The sequence below is a fragment of the Strigops habroptila genome, chromosome Z (assembly GCF_004027225.2).
Source record: "Strigops habroptila isolate Jane chromosome Z, bStrHab1.2.pri, whole genome shotgun sequence".
Classification (NCBI taxonomy): domain Eukaryota; kingdom Metazoa; phylum Chordata; class Aves; order Psittaciformes; family Psittacidae; genus Strigops; species Strigops habroptila.
This window is the reverse complement of record NC_044302.2, coordinates 86,934,360-86,954,395: the sequence shown is the minus strand read 5'-3', so window position 1 is coordinate 86,954,395 and position 20,036 is coordinate 86,934,360. Positions and strand designations below refer to the sequence as shown.

The 20,036-nt window shown below is 41.6% G+C and overlaps 2 protein-coding genes across 2 annotated transcripts in view; one reads left to right on the top strand and one right to left on the bottom strand.

Annotated features, from left to right (window-relative positions):
- The window catches only part of C7 (complement C7), a 34,741-nt gene extending 31,027 nt beyond the window's left edge, over nt 1-3,714 (top strand). The window contains exon 19 of the mRNA XM_030471287.1: nt 1,204-3,714. Coding sequence (XP_030327147.1) covers nt 1,204-1,287 — 84 coding nt within the window. The 3' untranslated portion in view covers nt 1,288-3,714. The remainder of the gene's footprint in view (nt 1-1,203) is intronic.
- C6 (complement C6) overlaps nt 1-20,036 on the bottom strand; it is a 33,076-nt gene that overhangs the window by 2,226 nt on the left and 10,814 nt on the right. Inside the window, exons 8-20 of the mRNA XM_030471285.1 lie at nt 18,462-18,702; nt 17,634-17,756; nt 16,559-16,725; nt 15,285-15,510; nt 13,923-14,094; nt 12,693-12,804; nt 12,135-12,267; nt 10,962-11,153; nt 9,759-9,849; nt 8,178-8,419; nt 5,751-6,243; nt 4,659-4,708; nt 149-303 (exon numbers count right to left, since the gene is read on the bottom strand). Coding sequence (XP_030327145.1) covers nt 6,062-6,243; nt 8,178-8,419; nt 9,759-9,849; nt 10,962-11,153; nt 12,135-12,267; nt 12,693-12,804; nt 13,923-14,094; nt 15,285-15,510; nt 16,559-16,725; nt 17,634-17,756; nt 18,462-18,702 — 1,881 coding nt within the window. The 3' untranslated portion in view covers nt 149-303; nt 4,659-4,708; nt 5,751-6,061. The remainder of the gene's footprint in view (nt 1-148; nt 304-4,658; nt 4,709-5,750; nt 6,244-8,177; nt 8,420-9,758; nt 9,850-10,961; nt 11,154-12,134; nt 12,268-12,692; nt 12,805-13,922; nt 14,095-15,284; nt 15,511-16,558; nt 16,726-17,633; nt 17,757-18,461; nt 18,703-20,036) is intronic.

The following is a 20,036-nucleotide window of genomic DNA, read 5'->3' as shown; positions in this document are numbered from 1 at the left end:
TGCAGTACAAAGCTTTGTAACGAGCAGTCACAAAACTTTTGTGAGTCCAAGGACTGACCATCAAATTTAGCTTTCAAAATGTAAGACCTGAATCAAGGCATTTGAAAATTATACCTAATGCATTTTCAAGTGGTACCAGGTGTCATACCTGCAGGGCTGTTTCCTTTCATTCCTCGCTGAAGACTTTATCTTTTCAATAGCCCAATTCATGTCAGTGTCATGATTACAGAGACCAGGACACAGAAGTCTAGACATTTTCAACCAAATACTGGCAATGTGACTTCATCCTCTTCCATTCTGCAACTTTGACAAGGACACAAATGTCTCCAGAACTGTCATTATCAAAAGAGAAAAACTTAAAATTAAGCAGAAAAAATCCTTAGTCCCCAAACTTGATAAAAGGCTAGTTCACTTCTGCCTCCTGAAATTTAAAGCATGCTTTTCGAATCTGGCAGCCTGACTGATATATGTCATGTTCTTTGTCCCTGCTCCTGTTGCACTACTTGTATACATCTTTTTCTGCATGGATATTTTTTCCTGATGCATGGCCCTGGTGAACCAAGTCCACCATTTTTCTGTAATGCAACCTAACAGTATGTGGCATATGTTCATGTTTGAAATCACATCATGCTGGCTGTAAGCATGGTTCACTTTTAATGGGTTATCCTAGAACAGTTGTTTCAGGGCTTCTGACTATTTTGAGCAATAATCTCAGGGAATGGAAACACCAAACTTCCCCACATGTTGTTACCCACAGTCACTGACAGCTGCAGTCGTACAGATGCATTGGGATCCAACCTGCCTTGTCCAAAGTTACAATTATCCCTTGAGCTCTCCTGAAAGGCAGCAGGAGGTGGCAGGCAGCAATCATCACACTCCTGCGGGGAGCATCAATGGGCTTCAAGGCAGTCAGGGCCTTCCCCGGTCTTGCACACACACACACCCCGCCCCCCCCCGAATGACTGGCAGAGCAGTGACTCATTTCTGGAGAGACACTGTGACAATGGCACCTATACCACCTGCTTATGTAACCTGCATCACCCTGATTGCATGTGAATCATAAACATTAATTGTGGAAATTAGAGGAAAAAAGCCCCAAGTGTTTTCAACCATTTATGTTTTATTCTGCTGTAGATTTAAATTGTTTCTACCCAAGCTGATTTTCAGGAACAGATCTAATTTCTGCTCTGCTGTTAATTGCAGCTCTCTCTCCAGACTGGTAATCTGAAGCTATGGATTGGGTGCCTTGCAGTGCTGTGTCAGAAAGCCTTAATGAGAGGCAAGTAAACAGCCATTCAGCTGAGGAAAAAGCAGATAATCAGCTTTATTTTCTCCCTGAGTGGGTTTTAACACACAGGTCACATTGACTGGGACGTGAAGCCTCCAAGACTGCATTTGACAAGACTTACTTCTGCATTAGAGACTTGAAATTCCCAGTTGGTGCCCAGTTATATGCAATCACTTGTGTGTGATAACTTTTGTTGTCTAAAAAGTAAGGTATCACCGCAGGAAAACTAAGACTCTCCTATCAGCTGCTCTATTTACATTACGCCTGCAGAAAGATCTAACAAAAGACGACGACTGTCTTTATTTCAGCAAGATCTGAGCAGCAGAGAGCAGCAGAGAGCAGCAGAGACGGAAAGACCCTGGAGACAGGGGTTTATACCCAGTAAAGAAAATATCATCAGAAGTTTGTACTTGCTGGAATGTTTATGACTTCCAGCTAAACGTGCACTCCTTTACCTTTCTGACAGGATGCCACAAGGGCCGGGGCTACCTGAGGACTCTCAGGGTGGAAAGCAGCAACTGGCAGCCCAAATGTACACACACAGGGAGCTGGGCAGCCCCTGCACTGGGGATGGGGAAAGGCCAAGGCCGGGCTGAGACACTGGCTCATGGGCAGGGATCCCAATCAATGAGGTCCATGGCCAGGCAGGGAAGGTTCTGATGGCCTCAGTGGGCTGAAACGGTGTCCTAGTCCATGGGTAGGGTGAGAAAGCTGCATGGGGAGCTGGTCTGGACCATAAGTGTGGCTGAATGCCCTCAGGTCCTGATGCTTGAAATACCTTGTGTGCTCTAGGTAAATGATTTCTTGATGTAAGGATGATGCTGGGTGAAAAGTTCTGCTACCCTGCAAATTATGGAACTAACATCTTCCAAAACCAAAATGGGAATATTAGCATACCTCTCTACAGTAGTTTCTTGTCCTCCTTTAAGCTCATTTGTGTCAGGCTGAAGACCCCTTGACTCTCAACTTAGGACAGAAGGGGACTTTAGAGAAGATTAATAAAAATTTAAAAAAGAACCAGGCTTCACCTAAAAAGCAACATGTTAAAATCAAGTCCCTTCTGCTCTGGGCTTGGTTATTGCACGTTTTGGAACAACTGGGCCCCAGACTCCATCGGGTAACGAGCAGAGCAATCTAGTTAAGTTTTAACTCATGAAAAATGCACTAAAGTCATCCCATCCTCATTTTGCCAGTGGCTGGCTGTGTCTCATGTGGACAGGCTCATCTCTTCCACCCACATGTGAATAACGCTCAATGGTTTCTGGTTCACAGAGTATGCAATGGGAAGAAGCACAGACACCTTATTTGGGAGCCAGTCTCCAACCCTGAGTTACCTAGGTGCCAAGCCCCACAGCAGCTTTCATCATTTGTGGATAAAGCCGGTTATTCCTGAAAAGCGGTGATATAAATGGCACTGATCTGGAAGAGTATATAGTGTATATATATCTAAATATTTTAAATATATATTAATTTTTAAAAATAGAAGAGGAATGATTAATCTAATCCAATTTTAGACATCTATAGCATAAATATTTGCATATAGCATAGTCACTGCCTAGCTCCCTTCACAGTCAACAGGGGAAGACAGGCTCCTTAAGGGCACGACACACCAAGCCTGTTATTAGATGTCCACCTAAGAAGACAGAAAGCTTGTCCTCTAAGGACTGTTTCTTTCCTCAACTGACTGAAAGGGTAGCCAAAGATAATTAGCCACCTTTTAGTGACATCTCACTCCCAGCAACCAAAGAAGGAAGACCATCTTACCCAAAGCCCTCCATGCCAGGCTACTTCACACCTACCCACACATGAACACACAGATCCTTGGGAGCAGGTTGAAAGACCCCTTAGAGTAAAACTGACACCTCTGAGCCAAGGGTTTATTAAATCTAGTTAAGTTTTAACTCATAAACAATGTTATTTGCAGCATGTTTATCCCATAACACTCCACCAGCAGAGCTGAGTCAGTTCTACCACAGATACAGCTGAGGACTCCATTTTCTGAAACAACTAGCGAAAGCCTACTGCTCAGGGATCTCTGGGTGAGGAGAAAGGTGATGTACCTCTTCCTCTACATACATAAACTGAATATCTTCAGCTGGAGCTACCACGAATGCCACAAATACCACAAGTGCTGCTGTTGCTGTTGTATCCCTGGACTCCCTGGAATATAAGCCCAGGAGTGCACTGGACGGCAGTGAGCCCTGCAGGAACCCAGTGGGAAAAAACTGGCCAAGATTGCCTCTGGTTTATCAGTCTCTGGAAAAGTGGCACTAGCAAAGGCTCTGGTTCCCATCTTCTACTGTGCTCACTGCATCTAGAATCTTTGCCTTTAATAGTCATAGTCATATTTTGTACCTAATTCTTAAATTGAGATGTTTCCTCTCACATAAGAGCTGAAATAAAGACACCAAGACTCAAAGAATTAATACAAGATATTTTCTCTCATAGCTGTAACAGAAAGTATTAATTGCTATACCTAAGCAGTGGCACATTGGCAGAAGTTTGGTGGTTGATATTTAAACTTATATATCTGCCTTATCTTCAAACCCTTGAGGCAAATTCTGGATTACCCCTTTCTGAGGTTGCATAAGGATAAACACTATAACAAACACTATATTTATATTCAGTTCTTTTCTATATTTGGTCAAATTTTGTATTCTACATTACAATTGCAATAACTATTTATACAGAAGCCCACAACAGCAGCTGATAATTGTTCAGCCGTTGAATTGTGTCTCAGCTGTCTCACTGTGGTAAGTATATTCTACGCGCATTTCACATAGTCTTGTGCTAGTGAAAGGTTAGATATGCTGTGATGTTGTATGGAACTTTGCGTCAGTGGAAAGGCTCATTATATTCATTTTGGATAATGCCTCCTTTCTGACATTAAGAACAAATACATGGGATTTGAGAAGCTGCATTACCAAGAAAGCTCTCCTTTGAGAATCTGTAATTTCTCTGTGACCCTGGTTACTCTGACAGATTCTGCTCAGGTTTGCTTCATCTTCCCCAATTACAATTTATGACACAAGGCAATGATACATCAAGCCATATAACATTAGTTGGAGCTTACAATGGAAAAGAAGAGACGACATTTCCTGCCACCAGTAAACAGGAAAATTCTATCATTACCTGATATAAGCTATCACAGTAGAAGAGACCTTATCCAAGAAAAAGAGAGATGTTGCAGGAAGCATTAAAGAGCTGCAGTGTTTGATGTGAGAGTTGGGGACCCCTGTGACAGAGCACAGCAGCAAACCCAAAGTCCTTTCAAGCTCAGTCCTGACCCTACTGAAGCCAACAGCAAAACTCCCACTAATTTCAGCAAGCTGAATATTTCCTCTGGCTTCAGTTTATGGCTGAATCTCACCTTATTAGAGAGTGGCAGATGATGTCTTTATTCTGTGCCATAAGGCTCAACTGTAAAACAGAAAAAATGGGAGTTATCCCCATGAGCAGGAGAGAACACCACAAGTCTTAACACAAGTGCTTGCACAGCACACAGCCACCCTGAGACCAGAGGTGCTGGAGAAATGTGGGCAGCCAGGGAGCTCTCTGCTGCCTTCAGTTTACCAGGAAAAACCTTAATCTGGCGATTTATTATGATGAGAAGTATCGGGGAAAAAATTTCCTCCTATCAGAGGAGGAAATTTTCCTATCAGAAACATTGCTAGACAGTCACACTTGAATCAGATTTCCACCACTCTGTAATGGAAAGCTAGTATTAAGGTTAGAGGGTTGAGAGCAAGAAATCCTCATAGCTTGTGAAGAAAGTGTACACAGCCATTCTGAATGATTATTCCCCTGCAGAATGCAACCAGCAACAGGAAATAAGGACACTAAAAACAATCTGGGGATAATCAAGTCTGCAACCCTCTCCTAGACTATCACCATCATATTGATATATATATTCAGTTGGAGGAAGAGCTATGGAACTACAAAGGAAAGCCTATCTCATTTTGTAATAATTTTTACTACACATTTTAAGCAAGAAAACATAATGCTTCATTCTATTTAGCAGCAGGATTAATTGCTTCTTTTCCTTGAGCTGCATCCAGCTGAGACCAGCTGCTGATTTAGGGAGCTAGGCAAAATCCCATATATAGGGGTCTGATATCTCCATGAAGGGAAATGCCCATTTCACTTCCATCCCACTCCCAGCTCCCAGATGACCCTGCCCAGCCCCTAGTGAGATTTGACACTTAAGTATAGGGCAGGTTATTCACTAGTGGACACTTCTCATCATTATTTTTTTCCCTGATTTTCATAGTTCTGCTGACTGCTGGTGAAAAAAGAGTAACTTTCAGCTTTCCTCTTCCTGCAAGGCAGGCTTCTAATCCTCAGCTTTGTAAAATTCTGAGTGTTGAAGGGGAAATTCTAATTGTAACTGCTCAGCAAGGTGCACAGGAGTCACAAGCACAGGGACAAAGCAACAAATGGCTGAGGAAAGGAAAAGACTCACCCAGCACCAGGAGAGACCAGAGGCAATGCTCCTCTTTCTCCCTTCCCGTCTTGCTGTTGTCTCTCCCTCTGTGCATTCACAGTTGCCAGCACTGACAGCAGCCCCTATACCGCACAACCCAAGCCATTTTCAGACCAAAAAATGCCCACTGCCACCCATGTCCCAAAAAATCCATTGTGAATGCTACCTTTTTTTTGTTTTCATCTACTTTTTAATCTACTTGTCCTTTTGTAACCAGCCAAGTTGCTCCTGGGATGGCTCAGCCTGTGTGTGGTGGGATGGTCATGGTGGCTGCCAGGAGAACTGATGCGTTACACTAGGCAGCTCCCCTGCTCCAGCACCTCCAGTTTGATGCCAGCACACTTCATGGCTGCCAGCATGCACTGACTGACTGTCCTCCTCCTCCCTGTCGATTCCATTTGGATGCAGTGAATGCGTCTCTCTTCTTTGGGGCATTGGTAAGGCATCAGGCAGGAGCATTGGGTCTGTGTGTCTGTGAATGAACATGTTGGAATTTTAGCTGCAAATGTCATGACTAAACCCATATTTTATAGCTTGACACCATGTCAAAGTCCAGTGGGGAAAAACATTATTGAGGCTTATGATACATTAGTTACAAAAAGCCTATAGTCATACTCTAGATGGTAAGGTATTAGGACTAGAGACAAAAACAGCTTAAAGTATCAGGTTTTGCAGCAGTGGCCCATACAGAAGCAGAAATTAAGTATCTCACTATTTTTATCCACTGACTTTCCTTGACCTTTCTTTTAAGCAAAAAGATATTAAGTTGACTTTCTGTTCCAAATTATCCTATCACAGGATGTTGCTGTGAAATGGAGTCTTAAGATCCACATTGTGTCAGCTCCTATTTCATTAAAGCTCCTTTTATGAATGCTAAGCTACCTGCTGCTGGCCTGTGGTAAAGCTCAGTCCTGCTGGTTATTTCATTACCCATTTCTGACCTAATCAGATTCTGACTCTTCATATTCTTTCCAGAAATTCCCTAGGCAAGAAAATTAATTTCTACCTTTCCTTTCATATGAAAAATGTCTGTTTTCCTCCATTTAGCAGCTTTCACGTGGTACTGCGGCATCTCCTGCCTCTGTGTTGGTACCAACTACATGTTCTAAAATCAAAACTTCAATTTTCTGAATGTTTGTGCATACTCATGAGAAAGAGGGCTTTTATGCACATGGTGAGGAGGAAAATCCAATTCAAACCTCTTGAGCACCACAATGAATACTTATTTTATTGAATGTATTTTTTGTCTCTCTCATTTTTCCTCACTGAACAGGGCTCCTCTGTAGGCTTTTGAGAGAAAAACACTGAGGTGCTGGCAGAGGATCCAGCTTTAAGCCACTTCCACAGTGGGAGCAGACTTAGGCTTCTTAGGGGGTCTGGAATAAATAAGCCCAGTATATTTTTTTTTAATTATAGACACCTTCCCCAGAGCCCAAGTTGTCTATAGGCTCCACCAGAGCATGTTCCTTGAGGTCCACAAAATAGTGATGCCCTCTGTTTCAGCCCCAGAAAGAAAAATATTTCATGTAGTAATTTTATAGCCATGTACTACAAATCCTGTGCTACAGAAATCTTGCATCTTCAAAACAGGGTCTCAAGATTGCTGCACACTGCTTTTGCTTTATTTGTCATAACTAGACAAGATGTGATAAGATCATATTTGTCTCTGGAAGCAAGTGAAAGAAAAAGTGTGGCTGCCACTCAGCCTTTTCCTGGCAAGTCCTTGATATGTGCAGAGCCAGCCAGCACCTCAGACATTTACAGGAAAACCCACTGCTCTTATCACCAAGTTACACAGTAAATAGCCAAGTTGCACAACAGTGTTTATAAAATAATCCTCTTAAGGATTTCATCAGCTTAGCGAGTTCGTTAAAACTCTTAATAAACACAGTTTTCACATATGGTTGTTTCCAAATTTTACCATTAAGATCCCATTAAGCCTGCTGGCCCCAGTCTTGCTTTTTAAGTAGCATCATGATTTAATTTCATAATTTAATTATATGCTGTAGAAGGTGCGGCCCAAATTAACTCCTAAAGTATAAACTACTGGTTATAGTAGCCTGAAAGGGAATGGACAATAACATTGCCAACTGCATTTTTGTGATTAGAGATTCAAATGTTAATTTTACTGTAAAAGTTCCCTTCACTTCCAAGTTCATTTTGTGCCTTACTAATGAGAAGTGGCAATGCTACCCCACTTGTGGATAAAGAGAAAAGGCACATATCTAAGTATAACACTTGCTATCAGAGACACAGGACTGACCACAGTTCCACCCTCCCCCAACTGTAAATTGCTCAGATGGACTACAATGCCTGTAAATCTCATTCTTGGAGCAGTAAAGGAGTCATCACATTTCATTTTTAGATCCAAAGGGCTGGATAAATCCCACCATTCAAAAGTCATACCTGGACACTCCTCCCAGTCATAGCAGGTGTCATAGCCACAGGGCACTTTCTTCAAGCTCTTTGTGGAGAGCTTTGCCCTTTCAATAGCCCAGTCTAGGTTGGAATCACCATGACAAGGGCCAGTGTGCAAGAAATGAAATGACTGCTCTCTGAGGCACGTTTCAGCTGAATACTGACAGCTGGACTTCGTCACGTTCTGTTCAGAAACAGCATGTAGCACACAGATGTCTTCCGAGTAGTGGCTGCCCCAAGGGAGAAGAAAAATCATTTTAGCAGGTTGTGGAACAAGTCCATGCTTCTAAACAGTCCACCAGCACCAGATGAAACATAGCAAAGCCATGGACAGGCTGAATATCTGTCTAGGCTGTCCTAGCAACTGCAAGACCTGGACCTGGTACATTATAGTGCTGTGAGGTGAAGAAGCTTTGGTCCTGTCAAACAGATGGGAAGTGGAAGACACGTGCCTCCACAAGAAAACAGGAAGCGCTGTTACGTCTACAAGGTGGCTTGTCTGAGCTGATGCAGCCCTATGGCTGTGTGTGACAGACTGCCTCTGAGGCACAGTCAGTTTGGGACCAATGGCAGGCAACCACAACCATGCTGCTTGTAGTTTCTTCCTGTATTGCTCTTGGTTCCTGAGTGGATTTGTTCTCAGCAAGTACAGGCATTTCCAAGCAGCATCATTTTGTGGAGCCCAGTCATCTTCCAAAGAGACGGAGCAATACAGTTCGCCTTACTTAAGTTTCTGAGTAAAGTTTATAGTGTTAGTCAACAAAACATTTCTAGTTCTCAGAGGATTTGGCCTATGTACGTTTGACAATGTCTATCACCCCCGAACATGCTTTGTCCCTTCCCAAGGACTCTTGACAGAGAAGATACCTGGTTATTTGGACATTGATACGAATGAGATTAATCCCATGCCAAGGGACTTGCCTATGGTCACACAGGAGCCCTGTGGTGGAATGTGTGTTGATCTCAGCAATACAATTGCCCAGCTTATACTCAGCCTGTGGTCATCTTTCCTGTGTCCAGACCCACACTTGCACCTTGGCCAGTCATTTACTAAAAATCCTCCAGGATAATTCTCAGTTCACTTGATTGCTCAATGGTCTGTGCAGCACATGTTGTGTGGAGACAATAAATTCAAGCTCTGTATATTTTCATATGCTCTGGATTGTGAAACATACAGTGTCTTTTGCAGCATGTTAATCTGAAAAATGTAAATCTCAAACATAAGGAGCATGACCTATTATAACAAGGTGATGACAGTGAAAATACAGGAATAAAGAGAAGAAAAGGAAGACTTGGAATCTCCAGTATTAAATGATAATGTAGATTAGAAGGATTTGCCATGGTTAATGATGGTGCCATTTGGTTAATGTCATTGTTCATTTATTTCACAGGCTATAAATGGGGCTGTAATTTGGATACAGAGACATAGGTGCCTAATATCTGAACAGAAAGTAACACTGAATTGCCGTTGTCTTTTGTTAGTCTTTCTGTTTTATGTCACAGTAGACTCTTGGCCTATCAGTGGAGAAACTTTGACTTCTCTTTTTCTAATTAAAGTACTTAACTTACCTGCAATCTTCTTCTGGAGACATACAAACACACTGAGATCCAACCTGCTTTTGTCCTGGATTGCAAACACCTCTAATTTTAGTTTGCACATCTGAAACAAAAGAGTGAGAGTTATTGTAACTAGCAACAGAATGAACAGAAATATCTTGGACTCCTGCAGTAAAACTTAAAATGGATTTATTTCCACCCATCCCTTATTTCTCTCTTCAAAAGCTGCTGTGGTTGAAATTCCACAAGTAGACATCAGTCTTTCCAAAAATCACTGGAAAATCCTGTACAATGAGAGAAGCTGAAGTTTCAGTAGAATGCATTCTTCTACTCTGCTTTCATAAAGCTTTCCTAATACAGCTGGGGGTTATTTTGTTTTTTAAGAAAACCTTTTCAGTATCGCAATTTCATAATTAAATGGTACCATACATTGCACCCAAAAATTGTGAACTTAACGCAGAAGTTTGGGGATGAAATTATATGGCACTGTGGTAGACAAAGTAAAACTAAAATTAATCAACAGTTGCTATATGACTTAAAACCAGGCATCTACCTCCTAGATGCAACTGAGTAATACTGTATTCTGGGTTCAGCTGTAGCAGTCATTTTTCTCCTTCTTAGTAGCTGGTGCAGTGCTGTGTTTTTGACTTTCAGCCTGGGAACAACGCTGATAATACTGATGTTTTCAGTTGTTGCTAAGTAATGTTTATTCCGACCAAGGACTTTCTCAGTCTCATGCTCTGCCAGGGAGGAGGGGAAGCCGGGAGGAAGCAGAGACAGGACACCTGACTCAAACTAGCCAAAGGGGTATTCCGTACCACAGCACGTCATGCCCAGTATATAAACCGGGGGGAGTTACCCAGAAGGCCCAGATCACTGCTCTGGTCGGGCTGGGTATTGGTCAGCGGGTGGTGAGCAATTGTATCCTCTCCCCTTGTTATTTCCCTTATCATTATTATTACTATTATTAGTGGTAGTAGTAGTGGTTTTGTATTATACCTTAGGCTTAGTTACTGGACTGCTCTTATCTCAACCTGTGGGAGTTACATTCTTCCGATTCTCCTCTCCATCCCTCCAGGAGCAGGGGGAGGAAGAAGAGGGGGAGTGAGTGAGCAGCTGCGTGGTTCTGAGTTACCGGCTGGGCTTAAACCACGACGTACTGTGCGGTTAATACCAGCAGTATAGAAACAGTAAGGTGTCTGCAGGCATACTGACCTTTTCCACATGTAATGGATCTCAAAATAGGTGGTATCCAGGACAAGTCTTTCCCACAGGTATACTGTGTTTGACCAGTGACTATAAACCCAGCCTGGCAGCTCAGCTTCATGGTTTCACCAACACTGTACTGTTGCTTAAATGGGGAAATTGTGACACTGTCAGATATTGGTGGCCTGAGGCATACTGAGGCTGTAATAAACAAGAAATAAGTATAATTCTTGATGTTTTTATGGTGTTTTTATGGCAGATATTTACAGCAAGTCACAATGCTTCATCTGAAGAGCCATAAAGGCACTTAATAACACTGAATATTTGACTGACATTCAAAACTAATAAATATTTAACATAATTAAGTGTAGAAATTTTCAGTGCACTGTCATAGTCTTTTGAAATATTTTTCAATCAATAACTAAATAATTACAATGTGCTTCTACTGTTTGCTAGCATGAGTAATTTAGTTTTACAGTTTAAAAATAAGAATGACATTAACAGCTTTTCTTTTTTTTTTTTTCTTTTTCCACATGAAGCCAGTAACAAACAATTAAAATTAATGGCAATAGAAAATTCATAACTTGGTGTTAATTTTTTTTTTTTTTATAAAATGAACACTAAGCCAGTGAAACTCCCCAGTTCTAGAGAACTACTGGAATCTCTCCTGTTAGCAAACCCAGGTCAGTTCTGGTCCTTCTTAATTGGAGTATAAATACTTGAAAGCCTTGATTTATTGTGGAGATTTTGAAGGCAACCTGGGTAGGTGGGGGTGTAGCATTTAATACAAAAAGTGGTAGACAAATTCCTCTAAGAAGACTTTCTTCAGTACAACTCTATCAACTTTGTAAGTATGGAAACAAAAGGTGAGTCCTTCTGGTAAAGATACTTAAAAGCAGACAAGAGAAGGACCTCACAGCATCCATCTGAGGGCTTTCTAAAGCATTGAATGTTACAATGTCCTTACAAAGAACATAATCGCTGTACTTCTGAATTGGAAAAGGAATGATGCAGTGACTCAGTTGGCTTTTGCTATCTCTACATGAAATACCTTTTTAAAATGCCATCTTCTCAAATATCATTACAGATTCTTTTGTTAAAACCTGCATTAAAATCTATTTTTTTGCCTTTTTCTTCCACTTCTGTTTTGTTGCTGGGCTAAATTAGTTTTCTGTTTCTTACGTTGACATTCAACAGGTTGCTGCATCCAGGTTAGATCTGGCAGACACCGAAAGAATTGATAGCCACTGAGAACATGACCGCTCACACAGGCAATTTCGGCTTCTTCCCCCACAGCGTACTGGTTCTTTTCATTCTACAAAAAAAGAAACAAAAAAACCCCTCAGAAATCTATGGTAACGAGACTGGACATTGTTGAAAGAAACAATGGTAAAAGCCTGATGATACGAGGTAATGAATGCATGTTTTTCCTACTCTGAAATAATGAGTCATCCACTCAACCTGTTTAATGGTATGTTTGTTCAGCCGAACTACCAGATGTCATGGTTACAAAACAAGGATTCAAGGACCACTGCTGAAATGAGTTTTACCTTGCCTTTGCTTCAGTTGCTGGTGGACTTTGGTGGACTAGACTCCCACAGCATGCCACATGCACAGCAACATGCTCCCTAGCACAGTAGCTAGCTTGGGTGTAAGGCACATGTAGCAAAGAAGCTGTAAAATTTCCCAGCTCTGCAATTAGTACACTTGCCTTCTGTGACACTCATTTTTCATGCTCACCCTAATAAAGCCATATTCTGGTGGGACTGGCCTGGAGCATCCAGACTCAGGTTCACCAATCAAGACATCCTCTTCTCTCCTGGCTTCATTATCATTTATACAAGGAGCACCTCTGAAAAGTAAAAATTTGCTGGTAATGATGTATCTTAAGCATTGGTGTCACCAAATAACAATGGCAGAACGTCAGGAGCTTTGGAAAGGAATGCTGCGACTGTGTCCTGTCCCCTTCTCCATGGTAAAAACCCAGTATTATTCTGTTAAATAAAAGATGATGGACATCAAAATTTGCAGGTGCTGATAGGAGTGAGATTGCAAGAGCACTAAAAAAGTGGTAGATACAGGGCTAGAATTTCTGTTGACATAAGTCATGAAATATTTTATGGAGTAAGAAAAAGAGGCAAAGAACAGCAGATGGCAGAAGTCTCTAAGAAGCCCCTGTGATTAGGCTGGGTTTAGTGAAAACCCACCTGCTGTCATCAGGCAATGGTTAAAGGAGGCTAATCTCTCTGAGCATGGAGCTGTACAGCCATGGTGTCTGACTGAGATGAGTAGCAAAGAACTGTGGAGCCCATTGCTTTTAATCCTCTCCTATCCACCCAGAATCTCCTCCGTAGTCACTACAGCAGGGATGATGAAAATCCTGCTTCAGCTCTTGGTTCCAGTAGAAAGACTGAATCTGTACAAAGCCTTGCTCTTGAAGATACAAGAAACTGAGCCAGTTTGGGGTAGGAGTTAGGGTTTTAAATAAAAACCATGCAAAACAGGTACATCAGAAATACTCAAAGTGGAAATATGAAAAGCTTGGTGGTTTCAGTGGAATTCTCTGAGACTAGTTCAGACCTAAACTTCTAAGAGAATAAGATGTGATGTTCAAAAAACAGAAACTGCAGACTCCCATGAAAGGAAACAGACGAGTTCTCCATGGCTTTGGACGAGAAGCCATGTAAAGCAGTGTTAAGAGGTCTACAGGCACACTTTATATGTAATTCATCAGCTATTTCTAGGAATTAACAATGTATGAACAATTCCTAATTCTAGGAATTAACAATGAACAATCAAGCTTGAAGAAAGTTTGAAGATTTTCAGACATTTCCTTCTCTCAGCTACAGCACAGAAATTCAGACAGGAGAGCTGTCTGCTATTTCTCCTTGGTGATCACAAAGCCATTCTGAAGGGCTCCTTAACTCTGCCTGATGACTAAGGACATCTTTTGATCTACCATCTTCTTACCTGTCTGTGAACACAGAGACATAACAGTCCTCCTCTTCTTCCTGTTCACCTTCACAGGGCTTCCCGCCGTTCATAGGGGAGGGGTTATTACACTCCCGAGTCCTTCTTCTTTTGAAAGAAGCATCGCAAGAACTCCATTCAGACCAGCAACCCCAGCGGCCATCTACAGCAACTGCGGGAAATAAGAGAAATCCCATCTTTTGGTAGATCTGTACCATACATCGTATTTCTCTTAAGGCCACATACAAAAGAAATGATGGTAAATTCATTATAGCGATTTTCAGAGGATTTAAAATTGTTACTGTTAAAGGATTAGATTGTATCTAGAAAAGTGGTTTTTCAAAAGAGATGATCAGCCAAATTCCAGCTGCTTTATGAAAACCCAAAATATATCTTCCTTTCTAGTTTTGATTGCAAATAAAATTCAAACCCAGAAGCAGCTAATATGTACTTTTATTGCACACACGGATGGTGCCCTCAATCTTTTTACATACGTCAGTATCTAATGAGTTATTAAATAAACCTGAAATCTAACACATCTAAACCCCAAATATACACCATATGCAAGCAAAATTAAAACACTACTGCCTTCTCTTAACCCTTGGGGTATTTTGTCTTACCACCATGAGGCATATATATAAAAAAATATTTACACATCCTTTCTTTTCTGCATGCAATATACTTTCTACATTCATCTCTATCTGCATATCTTCAACTGTTCATTTCTTTCAAAGCATTTCTGTATCAGGGTCACAAAATGAGACCTGTAACTGCCTTAGTGATTTTCCCTTTGTCCCCTTTTGGTCCTTGAATATAAATATACGTAATCATAAGTATAATGCTGTAAGTCTCTTCCGTTTCCCATAGGTATGGCCCTAGTGCCAATTTAATTAAAAAACCTGTTTGCATGAAGTAGTTCTTTAAATTCTTCAGAACGATGATTATGTTCCCTCTCTTTAAGACAACTGAGTTTTCCTTCAACATTGTAATCAATTTTTATCTCCATTAGCCTTTTAGTCTTAAGTATAATAGGCTATAGGGAAAGCTGAGGAACTGGTTTCATAATTTTTACATTGATTATCTTTGGTCTCAACTTCATACTCATTGCTGAACAGCTCATTTCCTATTACCTTAATTATGTAGTTAAGGAATCTTCTACCATGTCTTACTATTTCTTTTGAGCTGTGCCTATTCAGTTTGATTCTTTGTTTTTAATCCTACCTTTATTCTTACTCTTTCTGACCATCACCATGTGGTAAGACGTGCTATGGATTTAGTAATGGAAGATTGATTCAGATTGATCTTTGATTAATAGATACCAGAAGGACCATATTTACATTATGAAATTATCACCCGAAATACCTGATTTGTAGCCTGGAGCTCGTGTCTCACAGCTTTTGCCATAGGTGCCAGCCTGGCACAGACAGAGGCACTCCATCCTGAGAAGCACAGGCCTGCCATTGTTGGGGCATGGGGCACACTGGCAAGGGTCAAACCTGCCCACGTACTCTCTCAGGGCTGTCTGCAGGTTGCGACGTTTGGTCACGGCACATGGCACATTCTTCACCAAATCCACAATGGGTGACACCTGGAAGACAGCTGTTCAGTAGGCACTTACCTAGACACAGCAGGGTCCTGCTGGGGGAGCTGCAGCATTTCAAAGGCACTAGAGCCTGCATATGAAGCAGTATCACACATAAGTCAGGCATGCTGAAAGCTGTGGATGCTTTAAAGGAGCATGACAGTGCTATACATCCATATGGAAGCATTTAAGGCCAGGTTGGATGGGGCTTTGGGCAACCTGGTCTAGTGGAAGGTGTCCCTGCCTGTGGCAGGGGGTTAGAACTAGATAACCTTTAAAGTCCCTTCCAACTCAAACTGTTCTGTGATTCTATGATTATCCTGTTTATATGTCTTTTATTTCCCCAATTTAGGGCTCTGTGAGCCAGTGGAAAATGAAACAAGTGGAATACTATGTCTACTGAGTCAGAACACTATAGATGACATGGGATTTGCTTACATGTGGTCTCTGCCATGTGAGACATCCCTACACTGCCTTCAGAAGCTCAGCAACTGCAGCTGGAGAAAGATCACTACATTCAGGCTTGGTTTTGCTGCTTGCCTTGAGTGCTTTGCCACTGCTGCAGAGTGGCTGCTATGCTAGCTGTGGAGGGAGGCAGCTTACTGCACTCACAACAGTGCCAGCGCTCTGTATTGTATGAGCAGGACAGAGATACCAGGGGACTGCTGCTTTCAGTTTAGGTATGTGACATACCTTGCAACAAGGAAAAGAGCACAGGGACAAAAAGTGTTCCCAGGATCTTGGACTGCTTTCCTGCACAGTAACTTAGCCCTGTCCATGCCTGAGCTCCTGCTGGTGCCACAGCAATTCACTCATACTCCTCCTTCTTACTCTAATTTTCCATGGACTATGCAAACCTGGTGTAGCTTGTAAACTCACATGCACAAGAACTAGTTCTAATAAATGCTTTGTAGGTTTATGTTAAGCCCATATGCATTCATATCACACACAGCATCACCCTGATTTAAAAGACAAAACACCCGCAGAGCTCTCTGAAAAACTGCTAACTGGTGAGTGCTTTACTATCTCAATGTTTTTCTTATTCTTCTCTTACCTCAAAGTCAATCACAACAGGATTGTCCTTTACTGATTCCAGCCAGTCTGTGAAGACTGTGTGTCCTGGAAAAGCCCCCTTTTTCTCCCAGGCCAGAGCTGCAGCATATTCTGATCTGCCACCCTTTACCAGAGAGATGGACTGTTCAGCCGACTCCAGAATGGAACCTGAAAGGGGATTTCACCACGGTATTGTCAGACAAAGGCTCCGAAGATGGTGGATGTAACAATAACATTCTGAAAGTGTTAGAGGATACAAAAGAATATACTAAGACTTTTTGAAGCTGGGAAGAATAAAGTCTAAGCTCAGAAAAACAATCCCTGCTATGACAGCAGTCTTTCAGTGTTTCAAATAGAAGTGTCTGAGAACTCAGTGATGGAGATATTCAGAACTACACAAAACAGTGTAAAAATTGCAGGAGATGCAGCAGGCTGCACTAGAATACACACTGTGAGGCAGGATCCTTATTCCTAGCTGTTAATACCTGAGTAACGGGAAATGATTATAAAATGAGGACAAAAACATGTAGGTGGCGATGAAATCCCTAGTTTTATTGATGCAGAATGTGACTCTTGACATTCCTGCAGAATGCACCATCTTTCTGCAGTTCCTAAGATACGTTTCTGACATTGCCAGGGAACTCCTAGACGTCTGCTGGCATGAGAAAAATGGGAGAGGAAGGCCTGGGAGTGTGTTATTGCTGCCCAACTCTCTCAATGAGCCCTGATTAACCCTTAAAGATCATAGACTCAGTCATGGTCATGTGCCCATTTCCCATTTCAGCATGGCTGGCCCTGGATCCAGGGCTAAGGGAGTATTTGTCAGATCTGTGACTGACTGGAAGAGCCAGTGCCACTGGATCTCCAGTGATGGTGCTTCAGAGAAGAAGAGTGCTCCTACATCATAATTTCTTTTGTATGTTTCCAGTGTTTGCTTCAGAGACAAACAGTGGAACACTGGCTCCTCTGGAAGAGCATCTGTAGTTCAGCAAAGCTGGGAGATCACCTAGGGCTGAGGGAAACGGTATCTCTCAGGGTAAGTAACCGGACATGGGCCCTGTTTTTGTCATAGTCACCTTCATGTTTCACAGTCATCCTGTTTGTAGTGCATGTGGTACTGACTTTCTTTTTCTTCCGGAACAACACACGCCTTGTTGTTTCTGTTCGGACACACTCTGTTGATTCATCTACTGCCAGGCCTAGAAATATTACAGAGCAGCAGGTTAATCACCATAATCACATTACATGATGGAATGCCCCCAGGCTCCCACATCAAGGTGAGCCATCGCAGGTCTCCCTGCTCCTCACCCACCACTGGAGATTTCACTATTGCAGGCACTTGCTTACCCAGGTACCGACAACACTGGACTGAGTCATGCTTACCATCCCCTTTAGGTACCCTTCCATACCCATGCAAGTTACAGCAACAGCATTAAGGATCACAGCTTTAAACCCTAAATTTCCACTTTTATTGTATTGTGCTGTCATTTTGATAGTCTGGCAGTCATGGGAGTATTTTTAGAACAATTGCTAGTTAATACCAACAACTTCAATGACTGTATACCTAAAAATACCACTTACACCTCTCGGACTTCAGTTCCACAATGAAGTATGCTGGAATACCTTTTCCTGATGGCACGTGGTCTTGATCTAAAAGTCTTAAGTTTCCTTAAAAACAATTACTTTTATCAAGTAAGGAACCTCTTGAACTTTTCAAATTAATATAACGTAACCAAAATTTCTTCTTGCTCTATACCCAGGCAGAATGAGTAATTCCTGGGTCTATGCAAGTCTAAAGGATTTTTTTGCTGCTGGAGGACTTACTATGTGGGGTAAGACCTAAAAGCAGTGATAAGAAAAGCTGGTAAGTATATTATGATAATTTCTTCTTAAAGATTACATACCTGAGTTCTTCAATTCCTCAGAGCTGTACTGGTAAAGAATATCATAGGAACCTCCCATCTTCCCAGAGGTGTAGTAGTGAGTGCCAAAGTCATCAAATATTCTGCTGTATAAAGCGTAGTTGTACTCCAGGGGCAGGTGGTTAAGTGCTTTTAGAAAGATGTCTGAGATCTGCAGATCTGATTGTTTCATTGTGAAGTTTGCAACAGAAATTATTTTGTGGACTCTAATAAAATTGGAATTCTAGCAGAAAGAAAAGGGTAGTCTTAACATCTTCATAGGTAGTTGATTGCATAAAGTAGAGAAGCCAAGATTATGTCCTGCGATACATTGCTAGAACTAATTAATCATGGGTATCATGCTGCGTTAACCATGAACAAACTAGCCCTGGAGATTCCAAGAGCCCTGTGAGGTCCTTGAGGACAATGCTCATTATTCCTTTACATTGTGAGTGTGTATAGCATTCCAACAAAAATTAGGACTTCCTGAGCACCTACCAAACAGAAAGCAAAAGGGCTCCTGCCAAAGCAAATATACCAGGAACTGATAAAACAATAAAAAATTTCAGAGGAAAGGCTTGGTTTGTTTGCAAGTAATCTGGTGAGTGGGTATTTTGGATACTAAGTCACTGTCATGAAGTTTCAGAATACATCAGTCTGCTAAAACCGAAACTAAACCACAGGAATAAAGATCTCATTGAGTTCAAGTGTCAGACTGTTAATGTGAGAGGCAAAAGGAAAGAAAGTTCAAAACCTGAAAACCTCTACTACTTTTAGAAAAAAAATGAAGTTTTTGAGATGTCTAATTCATATATTTTTCCAGTGCTAGAGGCTTTTAACTAAATAGAAAGGAGAGGAACTGAAAATACTGAAAGAAGAGACTTATAAAGTGTCAAGAGGAACTGATGGCACAAGGCCAAAGCAAAGAGAGCAAGAGCAACAGGAAGGGCAGGAAACTGGAGCAAACAACCACCAGCAGATAGGAAAGATTCATTATATAAAAAAAAAATTGTTACTGATTTATACGTAGGTGCTTCTGCTGAATTTTGCTGCTGGTAGTTTGGCTCTGCTCTATTTCTGTCCCCAAGGTCACTTGGCTTAGAAGATTCAAGGATGCATTCAGACAGGGAGTTCTCCCAGCCAGGGCTGAGCGACGTAATACATGAGCTGGGCTTTGGCTCTCAGTCCTTCACAGCACTGCTCATTTCAGTGCCCTCATTTGCACATTGGAAAATAAGCTAAGGATATGCAGCTTTCTGCTTCAGTAAGAATTAGTATGGAAGAAATAGTTATGTAACACTTCCCAGAGTGTACTCGGCTCCTAAAATACCCTGTGGTTAATCCATTTTTTGGATTTTCAGGTGATTTAGGTTCTTATCCTCAATTTTCAGCTGTGCCAGCTAACATTTCAATTATGACACACAAAATTACAAGCCTCTTTGGCAAATGTTGATTCTAAAACTTTAGCTGGTTTTGGCATGCTTTTCAGCTCTTGCATGCTAAATACGAATTTCTGCTTGACATGCATCTTGCATTTGCATTTGCTGCTAGTAAAAGTATCTTAAGTGCTTTTATTAC